This window comes from Pelodiscus sinensis, chromosome 22 (genome assembly GCF_052426305.1).
Source record: "Pelodiscus sinensis isolate ZL-2025 chromosome 22, ASM5242630v1, whole genome shotgun sequence".
Lineage (NCBI taxonomy): Eukaryota > Metazoa > Chordata > Testudines > Trionychidae > Pelodiscus > Pelodiscus sinensis.
Window position 1 is genome coordinate 7,420,235 of NC_143073.1, and position 20,170 is coordinate 7,440,404.

At 56.3% G+C, this 20,170-nt stretch overlaps 1 protein-coding gene across 3 annotated transcripts in view; it reads right to left on the reverse strand.

The window, feature by feature from the left end:
- Nucleotides 1–1,872: 1,872 nt before the first annotated feature.
- Nucleotides 1,873–20,170, reverse strand: part of PEAR1 (platelet endothelial aggregation receptor 1) — a 68,432-nt gene continuing 50,134 nt past the window's right edge. For 2 of the 3 annotated variants that reach the window (XM_075908484.2, XM_075908485.2), the window contains exons 9-24: nt 16,200–16,412; nt 15,415–15,589; nt 14,429–14,549; nt 13,677–13,840; nt 12,437–12,539; nt 10,000–10,146; nt 9,293–9,421; nt 8,823–8,951; nt 8,618–8,746; nt 7,017–7,145; nt 6,394–6,609; nt 6,053–6,165; nt 5,551–5,689; nt 4,570–4,632; nt 3,410–3,613; nt 1,873–3,116 (exon numbers count right to left, since the gene is read on the reverse strand). In XM_075908484.2, the coding sequence (XP_075764599.2) occupies nt 2,956–3,116; nt 3,410–3,613; nt 4,570–4,632; nt 5,551–5,689; nt 6,053–6,165; nt 6,394–6,609; nt 7,017–7,145; nt 8,618–8,746; nt 8,823–8,951; nt 9,293–9,421; nt 10,000–10,146; nt 12,437–12,539; nt 13,677–13,840; nt 14,429–14,549; nt 15,415–15,589; nt 16,200–16,412 (2,335 nt within the window). In that variant the 3' untranslated portion in view covers nt 1,873–2,955. The remainder of the gene's footprint in view (nt 3,117–3,409; nt 3,614–4,569; nt 4,633–5,550; nt 5,690–6,052; nt 6,166–6,393; nt 6,610–7,016; nt 7,146–8,617; nt 8,747–8,822; nt 8,952–9,292; nt 9,422–9,999; nt 10,147–12,436; nt 12,540–13,676; nt 13,841–14,428; nt 14,550–15,414; nt 15,590–16,199; nt 16,413–20,170) is intronic. The other variant, XM_075908486.2, reaches the window with a different exon arrangement.

The following is a 20,170-nucleotide window of genomic DNA, read 5'->3' on the forward strand; positions in this document are numbered from 1 at the left end:
CAATCAGTGCAAGGTGTGTGCATGTGTGGAGGGGCTACCTGGCAGAGGTAGTCTGGTAAGGTGTAATAGTCCTCCCCCTTTACCACCAGCTAGTAAGAAATCCAGTGATATGTGCAACATGGATTGCAATGGTTTGGAACAGTTCCTGCCCTGTCTCTATCAGTCTCACCATTACATAGATGGGGAAACTGAGGCATAGAGCACTGGCGAGACCCAACAAACATCACCGATCCAAACAGTGGCAGGACCGGGAGCAGCCCCCAGGACTGCTGGTTCTGTGCTCTACCTGCTGGGCAAGATTGTCTCCCTTGTCGAGGCAGTAATGGCACCGCAATGAAAAATGTATGTCCTACCTCCCTCCCTCCGTATAGTTTGCCTATATTCCCAGGATAGGCTTGAAGTTAAAGCACTGCATGGGGACGCTGGGCTCTGCTCCTGACTCTGCTACTGGCCCTAGATGTGTGATTGACAGCAAGCGTCAGTTTCCCCATTTATACACTCATGTCTCTTTGGAGTGTCAGCTCTTTGAATCAGGGCCTGTCGCTCATGCTGTATGTACAGCACCTAGCACAGTGGTCTCCAACTTTTATAAGCATGAGATCACTTTTTTAATTTAAGTAAAATCCAAGATCGACCTCAGACCCAAATAGCCTTGCCCCACCTAACTTGTGCCCCTTTGCCGAGGCCCCGCCCCTGCTCACTCCATCCCTCCCCTATCCGCCCTCACTTTCACCAGGCAGGGACAGCAGGTTGGGGTGCAGGCTTTGGTCTTGGATTAAGGGAGTTGGAGTGCGAGAGGGGCTCTGATCTGATCTTGGGGCAGGCAGGAATTATTAGAGAACTTTCTGGGTGTCTGGCTGGTGAGTCTTGCCCACATGCTCAGGGTTTAGCTGATCGCCATATTTGGGGTCGGGAAGGAATTTTCCTCCAGGGTAGATTGGCAGAGGCCCTGGAGGTTTTTCGCCTTCTTCTGTAGCATGGGGCACAGATCACAGCTAGAGGATTCTCTGCATCTTGGGGTCTTCAAAGTATTTGAAGGCTTCAATATCTGAGAGGATTATTCTGGGAGGGGTGGGTGAGATTCTGTGGCCTGCACTGTGCAGGGGGTCAGCCTAGATGATCATAATGGTCCCTTCTGACCTTAAAGTCTATGAGTCGGGGTGCTGGAGGGGTGATGCAGGCTCTGGCAAGGTGTTTGGATGCAGGGACACTCAGGCAGGGGTTTGGGGTGCAGGAAGAGGTCCATGACTGGGGTAGGGTTTCAGGATGTGGGCTCCGACTGCTCACCTCCGGTGGCTCCTGGGTGGTGGTGCAGTGGGGCTGAGGCAGGCTCACTCATGCCCTGGCCCTGCACCACTCCCAAAAGCAGCCCGCAAACTCCCTCCACCCCAAGCCCTGTTGTGCCCCCTCTCTGCTCTGTGGAGATTGGGAGAAGGGGGCATCTTGACATCAGCACCCTCCTCTCCCTCCCCTGCCCATCAAGCAGGAGGCTCCCGGGGGGGAGGGGAGATGGGGCGAGGCAGCTTCAAGGCAAAGGGCAGGAGATGCACAGCCGTGGGGGAAGGTGCTGTGCTTGACAGCCTCTTGGCCAAACAAGTCAGGATCATCTGTCAGAGGCTCCAAGATCTACCAGTAGCTCCTGATTGACTGCTTGGTGACCACTGACCTAGCACAACAGCCCACACTTTTGGTTAGTTATTGGAACTGAAACACACACACACACCCCCATCCCCTCCTCTCCAAAGGGTGACATTTGAGAATCGTCTTTTTGCTCACCCCAGGTCCCATTTAATCTCACTACCCTGCCCTGATGCCTGTTGACTGTCCCAGCATCCGGGTGTAGCTGAGCCAAAAACCAGACAGCTACACAGATTAAAAACAACAATATCTTTATTTACATGCACACTGGAGCTGCATCGACCAGGCTACACAGATCCTAGCGCTCCCCCCGAGCAGGATGGGAAGGCCGCTCCCAAACATTAGGCCAGTATATTGCACATGGTGGAGGCAATGTGCCTGACATAGGAAGGGGTGCTCTGAACGCTGTGGCCTCAGAGTGATGGGGGCTTCTGGCAGGGCTTGAATGGTGGGGAAGTTTGGACTCATAGCTGCCAATCTCCCTAACAGCGCACACATGTCCCCTGCGGCTCATACCCTGTGGGGTTCGGGACAGGATGAAATCAGGCAGGGGGTTGGGAGCTGAGCCAAGGTGCAGATCAAGGCCAAGCCGAAAGCCCATCCCCCCCTCTGTAGGCTGGAATCAGGATTGGGAGCAGAATTCGGCGGCACCTCACCTCCCAACCATGCCTCTTCTGGGCTGCCAGGATCCAGTCCTGGGGTACTGAGTCTGTTGGAAGGTAGCCCTTCCTGCTACGCAGCATCTGCAGCTGCCCTGCTGGGTTAGCAGCAGCATGCCTGCCAATATTTCCCATGCATGTGCAGAATAACTTTTGTTACATGCGTCAAGGAATATGTGAATGTGCACCACCAGTAGACACATATACTGCTGTCTGTGGGTGCTCTGCTAATCAGCTGGGCCTCAGCTTACAGGGACCACTGCTTATCAGTCTCTTTGGGGGGAAACTCATGGGATCGCCTGCCGTTCTGCGCCCCAACACCAAGGTGTCACGTTTATGTCCACTCTACGGATGAAGGCTCAGGAGCCAGGTGCGAACATCACAGGTTCCGAAGGCTGAGGCAACAGCTCCAGTTCCTCCCCCACCCCCTCCCCAGTTCTTAGTGGTTGTGGCATTGTACAAAGCTGAGCTGGCGAAGACGAAGAGACTCTGGGTGAATCCAGGGAGGTGCCAGTAAAGGGCCATCCACGTTCCTGACACAGCTCTCCTTCTGCTGGAATTTGGAGTCAGTCCTCCACCTTTCCCTTGGGAGAGTGGACAGAGACAGCAGGGAGAGGATGGGCAGACGGATGGAGAGACACAATACCCAGGGGGCTCCTCACCGGGCCTGCCTCCGGAGTGGCGGGGATGGGGGATAGTGCCGGACTGGGGGCATGTCGTAGTGGCTGGGGATGTGGCTGTTCTTGGGGGAGTCGTAGTGGTTGGGGGGGACGCTGGAGGCTGTTGGAGACACACCTTCTGCCCCCGGGGGGCAACTCTCTAGAGGGAGGAGAAAGACAAGGGCATTACCAAAGGCACCGGTGAAAGGGTCTGCAGAGGGGATTGTTGGGGTCTGGGCAGCTCCTGGCATGAGGGGGCCCCGATCGTGGTCCGGAGTCTGGGCAGCGCCCAGCCCCAAGGGGGCCCCCGATCCCAGTCAGCGTTGCCCCTGAAATGCAAGTCTAGCACCCTTGAATGGCCTGTCCAACCCCTCCCCCCCATTCATCCTCTGGCCTCACTGCAAAGCACATGGGACCTGAGGGCCCGCAGCCCGTCACCGTGCCGAACTCTACCTTCAGCCTCGGAGCCGGCCGCTGGCTCCTCGAAGATCCCAATCTCAGCGTAGGACATTTCTCGCTTCACGGGGGACTTCATCTCCATGTAGCTGCCCTCCGAGGGCTTGGCCATGAGCAGGGGCAGGTCCTTGATGGTGGCGTAGGGGTTCTCGCTGTTCAGAGAGCTGTTGCTGGCGCGCAGGGCCTCCTCCTTGATGTAGTCTGGAGGGCGGGCGGGGGGGGGCAGCAAAGGGAGGGCGGGTGAATACAGGAAGGGGGACTAGCCAGGCAGCCGGGAGGACAGGAGTTTGCTGGCTCTCTCTGCAGTGGCTGCTGACTGGGCCCTTTGCCAGAGGCCTCAGCAAAGAGACCAAGGGCTGGATGGACACCCAGCTCTCGTCTTCCCCCCGGGGCATCCCACTTGGGCAGGGCAGTGGCCCATGGGCAGCGTGCAGGGGCGGATTGGGGGAGCTTATTCCAAAGCCAATCCAGCCACCTTGCACCCTGGTCTCGGGCTTTGGGGGCTGCCATGGCTAAGCCTGGGGGTGTCAACTCTGCAGCAGTGCCCCCGTTTGGCCAGGCCCAGCCCTGTTGCCCCCGAAGCACAAAGCCGCGCTTAGAATACGCTCAGGCATCAGGGCCAGTGGCAACTCAGTGGGGAGAGTGCCCCCTACTGGATCCCCCACTCCCACAGAGCCCCCCTTGGCGCTACACTGAGCCCCAGAGCGCCCCCTGGTGGCGCACGGAGACATGGGCTCAGCACTGCGCGCAAGGAGAGAGCGCCCCCTACTGAGCCCCTCACCCCACTCCCACAGCGCCCCCTGGTGGCGCACGGAGACATGGGCTCAGCACTGAGCGCAAGGAGAGAGCGCCCCCTACTGAGTTCCTCACCCCACTCCCACAGCGCCCCCTGGTGGCGCACTGAGACATGGCCTCAGCACTGCAGCGAAGGGGGCGGGGTTTCCGTTAAGGTCTCCCAGCTTACCTTCCCCATTTCCCCTCGCTCCCTCATTGACAAGCAAGGTGCCACGCCCCCCTCCCAGCCCCTCCTGGACCCCAACCCCAGGGAAAGAGGGCCCAAGCCAAGAGCACGCCTGAGGGACCCATCACCCTGCCTTCCCCCCATGCACTGTGGCCCCCTGTAAGGGCTCCCCACTGGAGGGCGCAGCCATGCTCACCGTTGCTGTAATACTTCCCCAGGCTGTTGCTGTAGCTGCAGCTGCGGCCCATGTGGCTGCCCCCTGCCAAGGGAGGGCGAGCGTGAGGCTGCGGGACAGACGGACCCTCTAGCTCCCCACCCTGTGCTGCCTCCCTGAGCCACCAGGGGGCGCCCTGCAAGAGGCTGGGGGCTGCGTCTGCCCGCTCAGGGGGTGAGGCCCAAGCTCCCTCTAAGCTGCGCAGCCGCTACCTAACACACACGGGCTCCGGGCCTCCCCCTGCCGGCCCCAGCACTGAGGTGCCCCGGTGGTTCTCCTTGCTGGAGCGGGGGAGGGGGCACCTCCCCCCCCCCCAGCCATGATGCCCAGCCCATGAGGCTCTGGCTGGGGGTGTGGGCTCTGAGGTGGGGCTGAGGATGTCGGGTTTGGGGTTAGGCTGCCCCTGACTTGTGTCCCTTCCTTAGCCCCACCCAGCCTAGCCTGGACCCACCCGGGCTGGAGGAAAGTAGCCCCTCCCTGACTCCAAGCTGCTGCTCCCTGGGGCAGTCTGTACCCCAAATCCTATATCCTCAGCCCCTCCTCAGAGCCCACACCCCCAGCCAGAGCCCTCACATCGCACCCCAAGCCCTGAGCCTCCTCCCACCTCCTAGCCCCTCGGCCTCACCTCTGCCACAGTCAAGGTGTGGAATGACTTTTGTTCTGTGATACACCCCCTCCCTATTGGTGCACAGGACAAGTCAGCCTGCACATGGGCATAGAACGCCAGCAGGGCACTGCCTGAGGCCTCCTCTACTTCCCACTCTCCTTCTCGAACTACGAACTCTAACCACCTGCCTTCCCGGAGACGGGAAAAGAACGCAGGCGTCCTGCGCTGGGAACAGAGCCCACAGCCCCACTCTGTCCTGAGCATGAGACCCTCCCCCCACTGCGTTTCCTAAAGCCTAGCCCAGCCTAGACGCCAGGCCCAGCGCAGAACTGGGGCGCCTTCCCCTGCCCCCTTACCCAGCTGCCGGGATTTCAGCACCGGCACCCCATGGTGCTTCCAGTCAGCGGGCAGCGTGGCGTTGGAGTCAGGCCCGTAGGCCCCCAGCCGCTCCCTCTCCATGTTCTTGATGTTGGGGAACAGCTGGTTGCAGGGCGCCTGTGGCCGAAACAAGGGGTGGAATCAGCCATGTCCTACTGCCCCCCGCCCATGGGATCCAGCTCGGCAGAGACGGGCGCTGGCCCCTTTGCCAGGCCAGTGTTTAGGGAACCGCAGGGTCGGTCCATGTGTCCGTGAAGAACCCTGCATTCTGGAGTGGCCCTTCCAAGCTGGAAGTAAAGTTGGGCTCCCCTCTTCAAAGTCCTCTGAAATCCACACACACTCTCCGATGGGCTCAAAAACCACCCTGCCTCCTGGGGAGGGGCTGGAGGGGTGTCTCTCCTCTGCCCATCCCCAGGGTTCCGGAGAATGAAAAGCTGGGAACTTCCCAGGAGCAGTGTCACGGCTGGGGCTGGGGCTTACCTTGAGGGAGCTGGCCCTGTCCTGGCTGCTGCGGGCGGGGGAGGCCGGCGTGCACCGCGACAGGGTGTGGTAGCTCGGATTCGAGTAGTAGTGGGTGTAGCTGGGTGGGACGTCTGGCGGGACGGACAGACAGACAGACAGAGTGAGGCCAAAATCTCTGGGAGCCCCGACCGATATCGGTCTAGCTGTCCCCAGTGGCTGCATGGTGCCGTGCGTCTCTCCCCCACCCTGTGCCAGGCTCCGACTGGATTTCCCATGCTAAGCCTAGTGCGATGGGGTGAGAGACCATGGGGGTCTCCGAGATGTGGCAGAGAGCAGGGGTGAGTTTGCCATGCCCTCACCTGGCACCGCGTACTCCGAGCTGTCCGTCCGCCCCGAGGTGTAGGCCACAGCCAGGTGACGGTTCTCTTTGCCTTTCTGCCAATGCCGGTAGCCCACGAAAAGTACCAGCAGCACGACAAGCAGGATCACCAGGACGATGACGCCAATGATGGCCCCCAGGGAGCTGTACCCCATCGGCATGGCTGGCACCATGGTGAAAGGGTGCTCGGCGTTCCCTGCATGCCGAGAGGAGAGAAGGAATCAGATCTCCTGCCCAGGGGTCCTGGCTTCAAGCCCACCCACCCTACTCTAACCACTAGACACCACTCCCCACCTGGAGTGGTGCCCCTAGAGACAGGTCCCTAGAGTCCTGGCTCCTAGCACTTCCCTGCCTGTTACAACCCAGCAGGTCCCAGCCCTTCCTGGAGCTGGGGACAGAACCGAGGGGTCCTGGCTCCAAGCCCACCCACCCTGCTCTAACCACTAGACCCCACTCCCCCTCTGGAGCTGGGGATAGATCCCAGGAGTCCTGGCTCCTAGTTCACTCAGCCACCCTGCTGTAACAACTGGACCCCAGTCTCGTTCTAGAGCCGGGGACAGAACCCACGCGTGCTGGCCCCCAGCCCCTTACACACTCACTCACATGTCTCACACTGGGCCCCGCTCCTGCCTGGCTCGCACTGGCAGCGTCCCGTCGTGTGGTGGCAGGTGGCATTGTGGAGGCACTCGCAGACCTGCAGGCAACTGGGTCCAAAGGTGCCAGTGGGACACTCTGCCATGGGCACAAAAGGGCCAGGGTTAGCCTCCGTGGGGCGAAGGGGGCTGGGAGGAATGGGCCGTCCCACCGGATGGTTCCGGGAGAGGAAGAGAAAGGCCGGTCCCGAGGAGCACGAGGCTGGATTTCCGGCATGGCACAAGACCTCAACGGGTGGCCCTCCAGTGCAGTGCCCCGCCTCCCTCAATGGCAGACCAGGCTGAGCAGGGTGCCAGCCCACCTCCTGCAGGGCCAGATCATGGTCCATATTGCTGCATATGCCCCCTCTGGATCTTTGGGAGCAGACCAGTGGCCCATACAGCCCTAGAGTTGCCAGATACTTTCACACAAAAAATCCCGACACATGGCAGGGAAAAAAATTGGTTGAGCAACAAAAAAACCAAAAACCCAGGGGACCAAAGTTAAGCAAAAAAAAAAAAAAAAAAAAAAAGTCACTGTGCCTTTAAACCAGACACCTGGCAACCCTATACAGCCCTGGACCCCACCTCCAGCTCTCCTGCAGGAGCCTTATGGTCCATACAGCTCAACATCCCACCTCCTGCCTATTGGAGGAAATCACTGGTCCGTATAACCTGGGATGTAAAATCCTGTGTAATCAGTTAACCGGTTAAACAATATGTGGGATCCCGCAGTCAGGGCTGGCAGCTCCTCAGGGTCAGTAGCTCCTGGTCCTGTGGAGCTGTTGGCTCTCAACCCCATGGGGCTCATGGCTCTTGGCCCCATGAGGCTCATGGCCCCTTGGGGCTTCTAACTCCTGACCCCAGTGGGGCTTCTGGCTCCTAGACCCATGGGGCTCCCAGGTCCTGGTCCCATTGGGTTGCCGGTTAACCAGGTACCAGTAGGATCACCCCATAAGGGTGATGCTTACCTGGTAACAGGCTAACCGGTTACCCATTCACATCCCTAGTCTAAGCCAATATTAGAGGTGTTTGGGAAATGATATTTGTTCCAGCAACATGTCTGGATGAACCACACACAAATGAAACATCCGAGTCACATTTTTTCTTCCAAGTTTCTGGGTTTTCAATCCATGCAAAATCTGGAAACTCCCAACCCAAAACATTGTGGCTGAAAAATGATTTTATTTTATTTTATTTTATTTTATTTTGAGTTTCAATGATCAGAAACAAAGTGAAAACAGACAGGTGTTTGGCCAATATTTTAGGGGCATTTCAGTGGCCAACACCCAGTTTTTTCCTAATTTCTGTTTTTCCAATGAACTGCCCCCCTCCTCCCCAATTAACTCAAATTGGACATTCCCCAGGAAAATTTACGTATTAACCCAAATCCCTGGGTTTTGTCACACATGTCTCAATCCTCTTCCCTCAAGACCTGCCCAGAAGTCCTGTGGGGGGTGTGATGCCCCCCTCTGCCACCAGTGGGCGCTGCAAGTGGTGCACCAATGGGCCGTGGGGCCGTGATGTAGCCCTTTGCATTCCCCATGGTATTTCACTGGCTTGGCAGCTTACTGGCTTCACAGTGGGCGCTGGTGTACCCGGGAGGGCACAGACATCTGCCGCTAGCCGGGTCACACTGAGCTTCGTTCTGGCACCGGCAGGTCTGGGCACAGTTCTCCCCGTAGCTCCCCATGGGGCAGCCTACAAAGAAACCAAGCGGGTGAGGTCTGCATGGGGTACATGTGACACCCGGGCCCCCTCCCAGCACAGCCCTTACCTTCCAAGCAGTCTCTGCCGGTAAAGCCAGCTGGGCAGGAGCAGGTGCCATCCACGGTGCTGCACCGGCCTCCGTTTGGGCACTGGCAGGTTTGACCACAAGCCAGTCCCCATGTGCCAGGTGGGCAGGCTGCAGAGGAGAGGAGGCGTCTGTCAGTCCCATTGTGCACCCGGCTCTGGAAGCTGGTCTTCCCAGATCTCCTCCCAGATGAACTACTATTTGTGTGAGAGCCCATCGCCCCCTGCTGGTGGCCCACAGGGTAAGAGTCCTACTACTGCTACCAGCAGATTTCCTTTAGCTCAAGTGGCAGAAACCTGCATTAGGGGGGCTGGCGGAGCTTGCAGGTCCCCCAGATAATAGTCCCGGGGACCCTGTTGTGCCCGTATTTCTACTAATCCCCTACAACTTATTCCCCATTGACCTGTACTGCCTGCGAGCTGGGACGCTCCCTGGCAGAGGAGGGGACTCACACTGAGAGCAGTCGCTGCCCGTCCACCCGGGAAAGCAGTCGCAGGAGCCGTTCACGTGGTGGCAGGTGGAGTGGTTGGCGCATCGGCAGGACATTGCGCATTTCTTGCCGTAGCGCCCGGGCTGGCAGGCTGTGGCAAAGAGAAGAAATGGAAGGATGGGGTGAGGGTGGGGGATTATGGTCGTATTATCCCTAACTTGGCCCCGGCTGCTTAGGTGACACGAGTTTGCTGGGCCTCAGCCCAGCTCCTGGTGGGAAGGAGGCAAAGCCATCACCAGAATCGGCACCGACCGGCCCTGTTCATGGGCTGTCCAAACAGGGCAGTGGAGACAGCACTCACAGGTCATGGGGCACACGGGCTGGGGCGTTCCCATGTGGCTGTCTCGTTCCTCCAGGGGAGCAGAGATGCGGGGTTGGGCCTCACATGCATCCATCTCCCAAACCCTCGGCAGCTGCACTGGGCACCTAGAACGTCCATGCAGAGGCCTCTGCCGCCACCCCGCCTGCTGCACCCAAATCAGCCCTGGGAGAGACGGATGCTGGTGCCAGCTCGCAGGCCAGTCACACCTGAGCCACAGGCTCTGGTTGGCTCTGGCGCAGCGGGAGGCTGGCTCGCAGCCCAGCCAGTGTAATCGGTCATGGTGGGAAGCAGCAGGACCCCCCTCGCCCTCCCCCCAGCCGGCTCCGGGCAGCATCCTCGGTGCTTACGGCGCTGGCAGGCCGGGCCGCGGTACCCGGGCGCACAGCTGCAGCTCCCGTCCTCCGGGGAACAGGTGGCTCCGTTCTTGCAGGCACAGGGCTGGCTGCAGCGCTGCCCCCAGGAGCCATCCGCACAGACCAGGTTGCAGCGGGACCCTGGGGAGGGGCCAAGACAAGAAACACGGTGCTGTCACGGAGTGCGGAGGAGTCACCCGGCACTGCACCCCCACTCACAGCCAGACGGGGCCCTAAGCCAGCAAGTAGAACGGAAGGGTTATTCATTGACAGGGACACAGCGTAGCACAGACTGGTTGTGACAGGAGCCAGGAGCATTCGGGACAATCCATCTTATGAGTAGGGGGGCCCAGAGCCAGGACTCTATGCCCCTGCCCTGCCCCCCAAGACAGCTATACTCCCTTCTCCCTAAGCCAGCTGAAAACGAAACTCACACTCCCAGCAACTGGTCCCATCTGTCTAGGCAGCCCCACCCCGTCTTTTGTTCAGATTCCTGGGCAAGGTGTTATCTCAGTGTTTCTCAACCTTTCTTTTTTTTTTAATAAAGTACCCCTTTTTCAAAAATAATATATAAATATATATATATATATATATATTATATAAAGCGACTGGGACTTTTCAGTTTAGAAAAGAGGAGACTGAGGGGGGATATGATAGAGGTCTATAAAATCATGAGTGGTGTGGAGAGGGCCGATAAAGAAAAGTGATTTATTAGTTCCCTACATAGAAGAACTAGAGGACACCAAATGAAATTAATGGGTAGCAGGTTTAAAACTAATAAAAGAAAGTTCTTCTTCACACAGCGTGTAGTCAACCTGTGGAACTCCTTGCCAGAGGAGGCTGTGAAGGCTAGAACTATAATAGAGTTTAAAGAGAAGCTAGATAATTTCATGGAGGTTAGGTCCATAAAAGGCTATTAGCCAGGGGATAAAATGGTGTCCTTGGCCTCTGTTTGTCAGAGGCTGGAGAGAGATGGCAGGAGACAAATCGCTTGATCATTGTCTTCGGTCCACCCTCTCTGGGGCACCTGGTGCTGGCCACTGTCGGCAGACAGGATACTGGGCTAGAAGGACCTTTGGTCTGACCCAGTACGGCCATTCTTATGTTCTTATGATATAAATAAAAGCAGGAGGAATAACGGTAGTTCGAATTAGGAGCTTTAATTTGAACTACCTAGTCTGTGCTGCGTGTAGCCGCAGGCAGGTAGTTCGAACTACGGGGCATTTAAAAATGGCAGCGCCCGGGAACATGCAAATGAAGCCTGGGATATTTAAATCCCGGGCTTCATTTGCAAGTTCGAATGCCTACATTGAGGTGTAGACATACCCCAAGAGTGAATACAGTCCCCGCTACATCACAGGTGCTCTGTCAGTGAGGACCCCTCCTCCCCACATGGGAGGTGGGCCCTAGTGTCCCAGCGATGACCAGTGCTCTCTCTATTCATTTCTATCCAGCTGTGGAATAATTGTATGTGCACCGAGATATGTGAGAATGTGCATCACACACAGAAACAAAAAACTAGCTGTGGGTGCTCTGCTAATCAGCAGGGTGGCACTGGACTCTCTCCTGAGCAGCCGTACAAGTGCCCAGCTTACAGGAAACACTAGCGCGACCCAGTCCCCCCCTCCACAGAGGAATAAAACCTCTCACACCCCAGGCTGTCAGGGATGCCTGTGTCACTGTTCATACTTTACAGAGAGGGAAACTGAGTCACTATACGACTCTCTGCAGACCCTATGGTCTCCCAGCCCAGAGCTGACCCAGGAAGGGCCCTCTCTGAAGCTCCGCTCCCACCAATCAGACTCCAGAAGCATCTCTTCCCTGCCGCGTTAACGCCAGCGCAGTTCACAATTCAAGTTCTGTCCATACACGAGAGCTCCAGTTTGGGGGGCTGGCTGGCTCGCCAGCAGGCACGGCTTGAGGGCCGCTACTGCCCCAAGTCCTGGTGTAATTCTCTCCGGGCCTCACGTTCCTGCCATCTGGCTGCGAAGGCCGAGTGCAGCCGAGGCGGAGGGGGAGCCTGCCGGGATGAGGTTTGGGGAAGGTGTGAACCGCCCTCCTTTGAGTCATGGCAGATGCCGGCGGGAGGTCTTTTCAAGGTCAAGGCCGCTCGCTAAGAATGGAGCGGGAAGGCCTCGGGTTGGCATTGGTCCATCTCCCTTCGGTGCCATGCACAGGTGCCTTCGGGCGAGCCCCATTACTTTATTTTGCTTCACTTAGGAAAATCCAGTGGGTGGAGCTTGTGTTGTGGGTGGAGCCTGGAGAGTACCGCCCCTTTGTTCCCTGACCCAGCCACGCCCACGAAAGTCATGCATTATCCTGGCAGAGAGGTGCCCCGAGATGCTCTGGTTGCCATTAGGAGCTGGCCATATGGACAGAATTTGCCCCCGCCCCCCTCCCTAGATCCCTGCCTCCCACCTCGCCCCCTCACCTTTCCACCCGGGCAGGCAATGGCACTGTCCCGTGACGGGGTCACAGCCGTCCGCGTGGCTGCACTCACACTGACCGCTGCAGCCAGGGCCGTAGGCACCGCTCTGTTAGCGAGAGGAGAATGCAACTGGAATAATGGTGTGTGTGTGTGTGTGTGTGTGTGTGTGTGTGTGTGTGTGTGTGTGTGAGAGAGAGAGAGAGAGAGAGATTTTAACTGTGTGTGTGTGTGTGTGAGAGAGAGAGAGATTTTAACCGTGTGTGTGTGTGTGTGTGTGTGTGTGTGTGTGAGAGAGAGAGAGATTTTAACTCTGTGTGTGTGTGTGTGTGTGTGTGTGTGTGTGTGAGAGAGAGAGAGAGATTTTAAGTGTGTGTGTGTGTGTGTGTGTGTGTGTGTGTGAGAGAGAGAGAGAGATTTTAAGTGTGTGTGTGTGTGTGTGTGTGTGTGTGTGTGTGTGTGTGTGTGATTTTAACCAGAACAACCTCCCTGGTCCCATCCTGTTGGTGCACGGATCTAACCCCAGCTCAAGCCTCCTCCGCCGAACCCACACCCTCACCCTCTCAGTGCTTAGGGTCTGACCTATCCCCTCTCTGCCCTACCAGTGCAAACCATCTAATCCACGCCTCCCCTGCTTCCCAAAGGGACATGGTCTAATCCAGGCGTGGGGAAACTTTTTAGGGTTGGGGGCCACTGACCCACAGGAAAATCAGTCGGGGACCACACAAAAGTGGGACGCACCCCCCCTTTTTGCCCCCCCCACCAAAAACCAAAACCACCTCACTGACCGGCCCCCAACACAGAAGCAGAAAGACCTGCCCCACAATCTCCTCGCACACCAGAGCCTGGTAGGCTAGTAGGTTTTGTGGGCCCCCCTAGACTCTGGGTAGAGCCAAAAATGAGGGTTCAGTGTGTGGGAGGGGGCTGTCGGGAAACAGGCTTGCGGTGTGGGCAGGAGTGGGGCTGCAGGAACGGCCTAGGGATAGGGGGTGTGGGCAGGAGGTATAGAGCGGGTGCCCCAGCCCCGTGGAAGAGGCCACAGGGCTGAGTGCCAGCGCCAGCTCCCTGCACCTCGGGGGTCAGATCCAGCAAACCAGGGCCAGATTTGGTCTAATTTCCCCACTTCCGGTCTGATCCGTAACCCCCAGTGCGTGACTTCCCCAGTCAGTCGGTTAGCCCGGGAGGCGAATGATTGCCGTTTTTTATCCACAGACGGCCGAGATCCCAGGGTGGCGTGGGAACTTACCGCGCAGGGCTCCTGGCACCGGCTGCCATGCCAGCCAGCCGCGCAGGAGCACGCCCCGCTGACGGGGCTGCAGGTGGCGCCGTTGGCACACTGGCAGGTCTGGTTGCACCCTGGACCCCAGGTGCCGGCAGGGCAGGGGCTGGCACAGTTTCCCCCTTGCCATCCTGTGGAGGGGAGGAGATGGGCAGATCCGTGGGAATCAGAGAGGCAGCTCGACGGGTGGAGAAGCAGGGCTATGGGGGGGCTACGCTGTGCCCAGGCAATAGCCTCTGTGGGGGCTATGCTGGGCCAGTGCAGTCCCATGGCTGGACAGCTCTGGGGATCAGAGGGGAGCGAAGCTTTCAGCAGGCCCCTGCTCTCTGCCCCGGCTCCCGCACGCCCCGGCTCGGGGGTCTCCTGCACCATCCACACTGGGGCTCCGGGAAGGGGGGAGGGGAGGATCATGCCCGCAGGGAGAGGTCGCATGGGACGTCCCGCCAGCCTCCAAGCGTGGCAGAAGGTCTGCACCGGGAGCCAAGTGGGCGAGGGGGAATCCGGGCTGAGTCCAGCCTCCCTGCCCCCACGCTCCAGAGCCGGGGCACAGAGAGATCTTGACCAGACCTTTCTGGGCTGCACTGGAAAGGCCTCCCCAGGCCTGGCCGGGACCTGACTCCCCCATGCCTCCTAGCTAGAGCCCCCCAGAGCTGGGGGAGCCGCGCCAGGCCAGGCCATCCCTGTAGTGAGCAATGCCCAGGGTGCCCGCCCCCCTCTACCTTCTTTGCAGACGCAGGTGCCGTCAATGGGGGAGCAGGCAAAGGCGTTCTTGCAGGTACACGGCAGGGAGCAGTTCACCCCATAGGTGTTGGCGGGGCAGTAACTGGAGCAATGCTCCCCCTGCAAACACACAAGGGCAGAATGGGCGTGGGGTAGAGTCAAGGGGGGTGGGGCAGCTACTTACCAGATGCTGCCCTGGGGTGGGTCTGAACCTCCAACCCAGAGTGCAAGGAGCTAAAATTCTGTGCGTTGCTACAATGCCAACCATGCTCTAACCACTTGTCCTCACTCTCCTCCCAGAGCAGGGCGTACATAAGGACAGCCAGACTGGGTCAGACCAAAGGTCCATCTAGCCCCATATCCTGTCTTCTGACAGCGGCCAATGCCAGGTGCCCCAGAGGGAATGAACAGAACAGGGAACCATCAAGTCATCCATCCCCTGTCACTCATTCCCAGCCTCTGACAAGCAGGCTAGGGACACATTCCTACCCATCCTACCCACCCATTGATGGGCCAAACCTCCATGAATGTATCTAATTCTTTTTTCAACCCTGTTAAAGTGGTGGTCTTCACAACATCCTCTGGCAAGGAGTTCCACAGGTTAACAGTGCGCTGCGTGAAGAAATCCAGCCTTTTGTTTGTTTTAAACCTGGTCCCTCTTGACCCCTAGTTCTTATGTTATGGGAACAAGTGAACAACTCCACACCTGTCATGGTTTTATAGACCTCTATCATATCCCCGCTTAGTCTCCTCTCTTCTAAGCTGAAAAGTCCCGGTCCTTTTAATCTCTCTTCTCATGGCACCCGTTCCAAACCCCGACTCATCTTTGTTCCAGTGCCAAGATATGGTTGTGGAGATGAAGCGACCAGGAGTCTTGACACCCAGCCTTGTGCTCTAACCACTAGACAACCCTCCCTCGCCCACGCCCTATCATGACCAGGACATGGCTGCCAGGTAATGCCCGCAGACTGGTCCCCAGACTCACCGTGTACCCCGGGGCACAGCGGCAGCGCCCCGTGGTGCCATCACACGTCCCCCCGTTCAGACAGAGGCAGGGCTCCTGGCAGTTGGCCCCGTAGTAGCCTTGCGGGCAGGTCTCGTTGCAGTGCAGTCCCGCCCAGCCCGGTTGGCAGGTGCATTCTCCGCTCATGGGGTGGCAGCTAGGCATGGACAGGGAAGGAGACACGTGCCCATCAGAGGGCCCTTGTGGAACAGCTGGGGCTGGATTGCCACTGCCCTGAGGGGCCACGGGCATCCCGAGCTGGATACCCCAGTGCTTTTTTTGCGACGATACTTCCCAGTCTGATAGATGGCTGGCCCATGTTTCTTAAAGGGCCCTCATCTCTTAAAAGGGCAATGCTGGCCCCACCCTGCTTTTTTTTTTTTTTTTTTTGCTCAACAACTTTTCCCCTGGGGTACCCCCCCCCCAAAAAAAAAAGCTCTGGGACACGCCATGTGCATGCCCACTCCTCACAGAGCATGCAGGTTCTGGAGATGGGCCTTCACCCCCCCAGAGCAAGGATCCCAGCGGCGATTCTCCTGCATTTCCAGAACCAGCTGCAGGCCCCAACAGTGCCATGTTATTCCCCTTACGCCCTGCAGAGGGCAGCAGACTCTTAGGACTGGAAATAGGGACCACAGTCCCATTGACCTGGGCACTATTAACCCCTAACGTGCTGGTGTGTCCTACATACAGGATCCACTGGGGGTGGGGAGTACTCATGGTCGGGTGGGTCTGCCCAGTCCTGCAGAGCCCCTCGCCACCCCTACCTGTGACTGTGCTGCAGGCTGCAGAGGCAGGGCAAGTGGCAGGCCAAGCCATAGAGGCCGTCTGGACACTTCCGCTCCTCGCAGTGGCTCCCGAAGAAGCCGGCCTCGCACAGGCAGGCCCCGTTGATGTGGAAGCAGCGTCCCCCGTTGGCGCAGTCGCAGGACTGACTGCAGTCCTGGCCGTACCGGCCGATGGGGCATTCCTCCCGACACCTGTGTGAATCATAGAATCCCAGGGCTGAAAGAGATCTCAGGAGTCATCAAGTCCAGCCCCCGGCCCAAGGCAGGACCAACCCAACTCAATCAACCCGGCCAGGGCTTTGTCAAGCTGAGACTTAAACACCTCTAGGGATGGAGATTCCACCCCCTCCCTAGGGAACCCATCCCAGTGCTTCCCCACCCTCCTAGGGAAATCGCTTTTCCTAATATCCAACCTGGACCTCTCTCACCACAACTTGAGACCATTGCTCCTTGTTCTGCCCTCTGTCACTACTGAGAACAGCCTCTCTCCATCCTCTTTGGAACCCCCCTTCAGGAAGTTGAAGGCTGCTATCAAATCCCCCCTCACTCTTCCCTTCTGCAGACTAAACAAACCCAAATCCCTCAGTCTCTCCTCATAGATCATGTGCTCCAGCCCCCTAATCATTATGGTTGCCCTCCACTGGACCCTCACCAAGGCGCCCACATCCTTTCTATAGTCAGGGGGCCCAGAACTGGACACAATACTCCAGATGTGGCCTCCCCAGAGCCGAATAAAGGGGAATAATCACTGCTCTGGATCTGCTGGCAATGCTCCTCCTAACGCACCCTAATATGCCATTCGCCTTCTTGGCTACAAGGGCCCACTACTGACTCATCTCCAGCTTCTCATCCCCTGTAACCCCCAGGTCCTTTTCTGCAGAGCTGCTACTTAGTCAGTCTATCCCCAGCCTGTACCAATGCCTGGGATTCTTCCATCCCAAGTGCAGGACTCTACACTTGTCCTTGTTGAACCTCATCAGATTTCTTTTGGCCCAATCCTCTAATCAGTCCAGGTCACTCTGGACCCTCTTCCTGCCCTCCAGCGTATCTACCTCTCCCCCTAGCTTAGTGTCATCTGCAAACTTGCTGAGGGTGCAATCTATCCCCTCGTCCAGGTCATTCATAAAGATGTTGAACAAAACCGGTCCTGGAACCGATCCTTGGGGCACTCCGCTAGAAACCGACCGTGATCCTGACATTGAGCTGTTGATCACAACCCGCTGGGCCCGACAGTCTAGCCAGCTTTCTATCCATCTTACAGCCCATTTATCCAATCTATACTCTCTTAACCTGCTGGCAAGAATATTGTGGAAGACCGTATCAAAAGCTTTGCTAATGTCAAGGTAGATCCCATCCACTGACTTTCCCATATCCACAGAGCCAGTTACCACATCATAGAAGCTAATCAGATTGGTCAGGCACGACTTGCCCTTCGTGAATCCATGTTGACTATTCCTGATCACTTTCTCCTCTTCCAAGTGCTTCAAAATGGATTCCTTGAGGATCTCCTTCAAGATTTGGTCCTGAATGAAATCTTCAGTGCAAGTCTAAAGCAGCTATTCACTTGGTCACGCAAAGTCTATCTATGGGGAGAATCCTGGCTCTGACCAGTAGGCGTCACTGCTTTCCTGAGTAGAGAACAGACCCCAGGCATTCTGATTCCTAGCCCGCTTTGCTTTAATAGACTACACCGCCTCCCAGTTCTAGATTCCACAAGTCCTGATTGCCAGAAACAACCCTGCTCTAACCAGTAGACCACCCTCCCCTTCTATCAGTGAGACAAGAAGCCAAGGGCCCTTGCTCCAGTGCCTCCTTAGCTCTAACTAATAGGCCCCACTGGCCAGGAATAAAACCCAGGGGTCCTGATTCCCAGGCTTTTAATCTAACCTCTAGACCCCACAACGTCTTACAATAATTTTTCATCTAACCAATTTTCCTTCGGAAAACACCCTTACGACCACATCCATTTTTTCCGCCAAATTGCGTCGATTGCAACAAGAATTTGGGGGTAGGAAAAATGATTCTGAAAACGTTGAAACGTTGAAACGTTTTCCTGAGCGGCCAATTGTGATTTTGTTTTTCATTTTGAAACGACTTTTCCTTCCCAACGCTACTTTATATTCCATTTTATGCAAAAAAAAACCCCACCCCCCTTTCCTAGGGATCCATGTCGGGCTTGTCACGCCTGGTTGATTCTGGGTTTATTTTTTCCTCTCCATTGTTTGCGACACCCTCTCAGAAGCTGGAAAAAACCCTCATTTCCTTCTCCCGCTGCCTGTGTCCCTTTCCATTTGGAAAACTTGGACTGATTTCCCTCCTCACCTTGGCCCAGCTGCTATTTACTTCCCTACAGCCCAGCTGGGGAAATGATCCCTTACTCCAGCTTTTAACTGGCGCATCCCCGGCTAGCAGAGCACCAGCCAAAAAATCGGCACAGCGTTGCCCAGAGCGCTCTCTGCCAGCATTTCAGTAGCAGGAGGCACTTATACAGTGCACTATGGTAGCAGTTCGTCCTGCATAGACACAGAGCAAGACAGGGCCCCTGTCTGAAAGGACGTCCAATCTAAATAGCAAGACAAAGGAATGGGAGGGGAAACTGAGGCACAGAGCGGGGCAGCGGACATACCAAAGTCACATGGCAGAGCTGGGAATAGAAGCTAGAAGCCTCATAAGAACGGCCAGACTGGGTCGGACCAAAGCTCCAGCTAGCTCAGTGTCCCGTCTCCCGACTGTGCCCAATGCCAGGTGCCCCAGAGGGAGTGAACAGAACAGGGAATCATCAAGTGATTCCTCCCCTGTCGCCCATTCCCATCTCTGCCAGAGAGGCCAGGGGCACCATTCCTGCCCATCCTGGCTAACAACCACTGGTGGCCCTATCTTCTGTGAATTTATTCTGGCCTTCACAACATCCTCCAGCAAGGAGTTCCACTGGTTGACTGTGTGTTGTGTGAAGAAATAAACCTTTTGTTTGTTTTAAACCAGCTGCCTATTCATTTCATTGGGTGACCCCTAGTTCTTGTGTTATGGGAACAAGTAAATAACTTTTCCTTATTTATTTTCTCCACAGCAGACCTGATTTTATAGCCCTCTCTCATATCCCCCACTTAGTTGTCTCTTATCCAAGCTGAAAAGTCCCAGACTTATTAATCTCTCCTCATATGGCAGCCATTCCAAAGCCCTCATCATTCTTGTTGCCTTTTTCAGAACTTTTTCCAGTGTTAAGATTGCTTTTTTGAGATGAGGTGACCATATCTACATACAGTATTCAAGATGTGGGCATACCACGGATTTATAGAGAGGCAATAAGTTATTCTCTGTCTTATTCTCTATCCCAGGGGTTAGAGAATTCCATATCTTATTTTGATTCTATTTCTAAATAGCTTATTTTGAAATTTGGCGCATATACATAGCACCAAATTTCAAAATAACACATTATTTCAAGACATCCCCTAACCCTCATTAAACGAAGGTTACAGGGATGCCGAAATAGCATGCCCGTTATTTCAAACAATATTTTGAAATAACGGGTGGCTTGTTAAGACGCGGGAAAGCTATTTTGGGATACCTCCGGTATCCCGAAACAGCCGTGCAGTGTAGACATACCCTTGGTCTCCATCATTCTTTACGTATAATTTTCCAATGTGCATTACTTTGCTTTTATCAACTTTAAAATTCATCTGCCACTTTGTTGCTCCATCCCCCAGTTTGGGGAGATCATTTTGAAGCTCTTCACAGTCAGCTTTGGACTGAACTCTCTTGAGCAGTTTTGGATCATCTGCAAATTTTGCCACCTCGCTGTTTACCCCTTTCTTCAGATCGTTTCTGAATACGTTGAATAGGATCGGCCCCAGTATGAACCCCTGTGGGACATTGCTAGTGTTACCTCTCTCCATCCTGAAAACTGACCATTTATTCCTACCCTTTGTTTCCTATCTTTTAACCAGTTACCT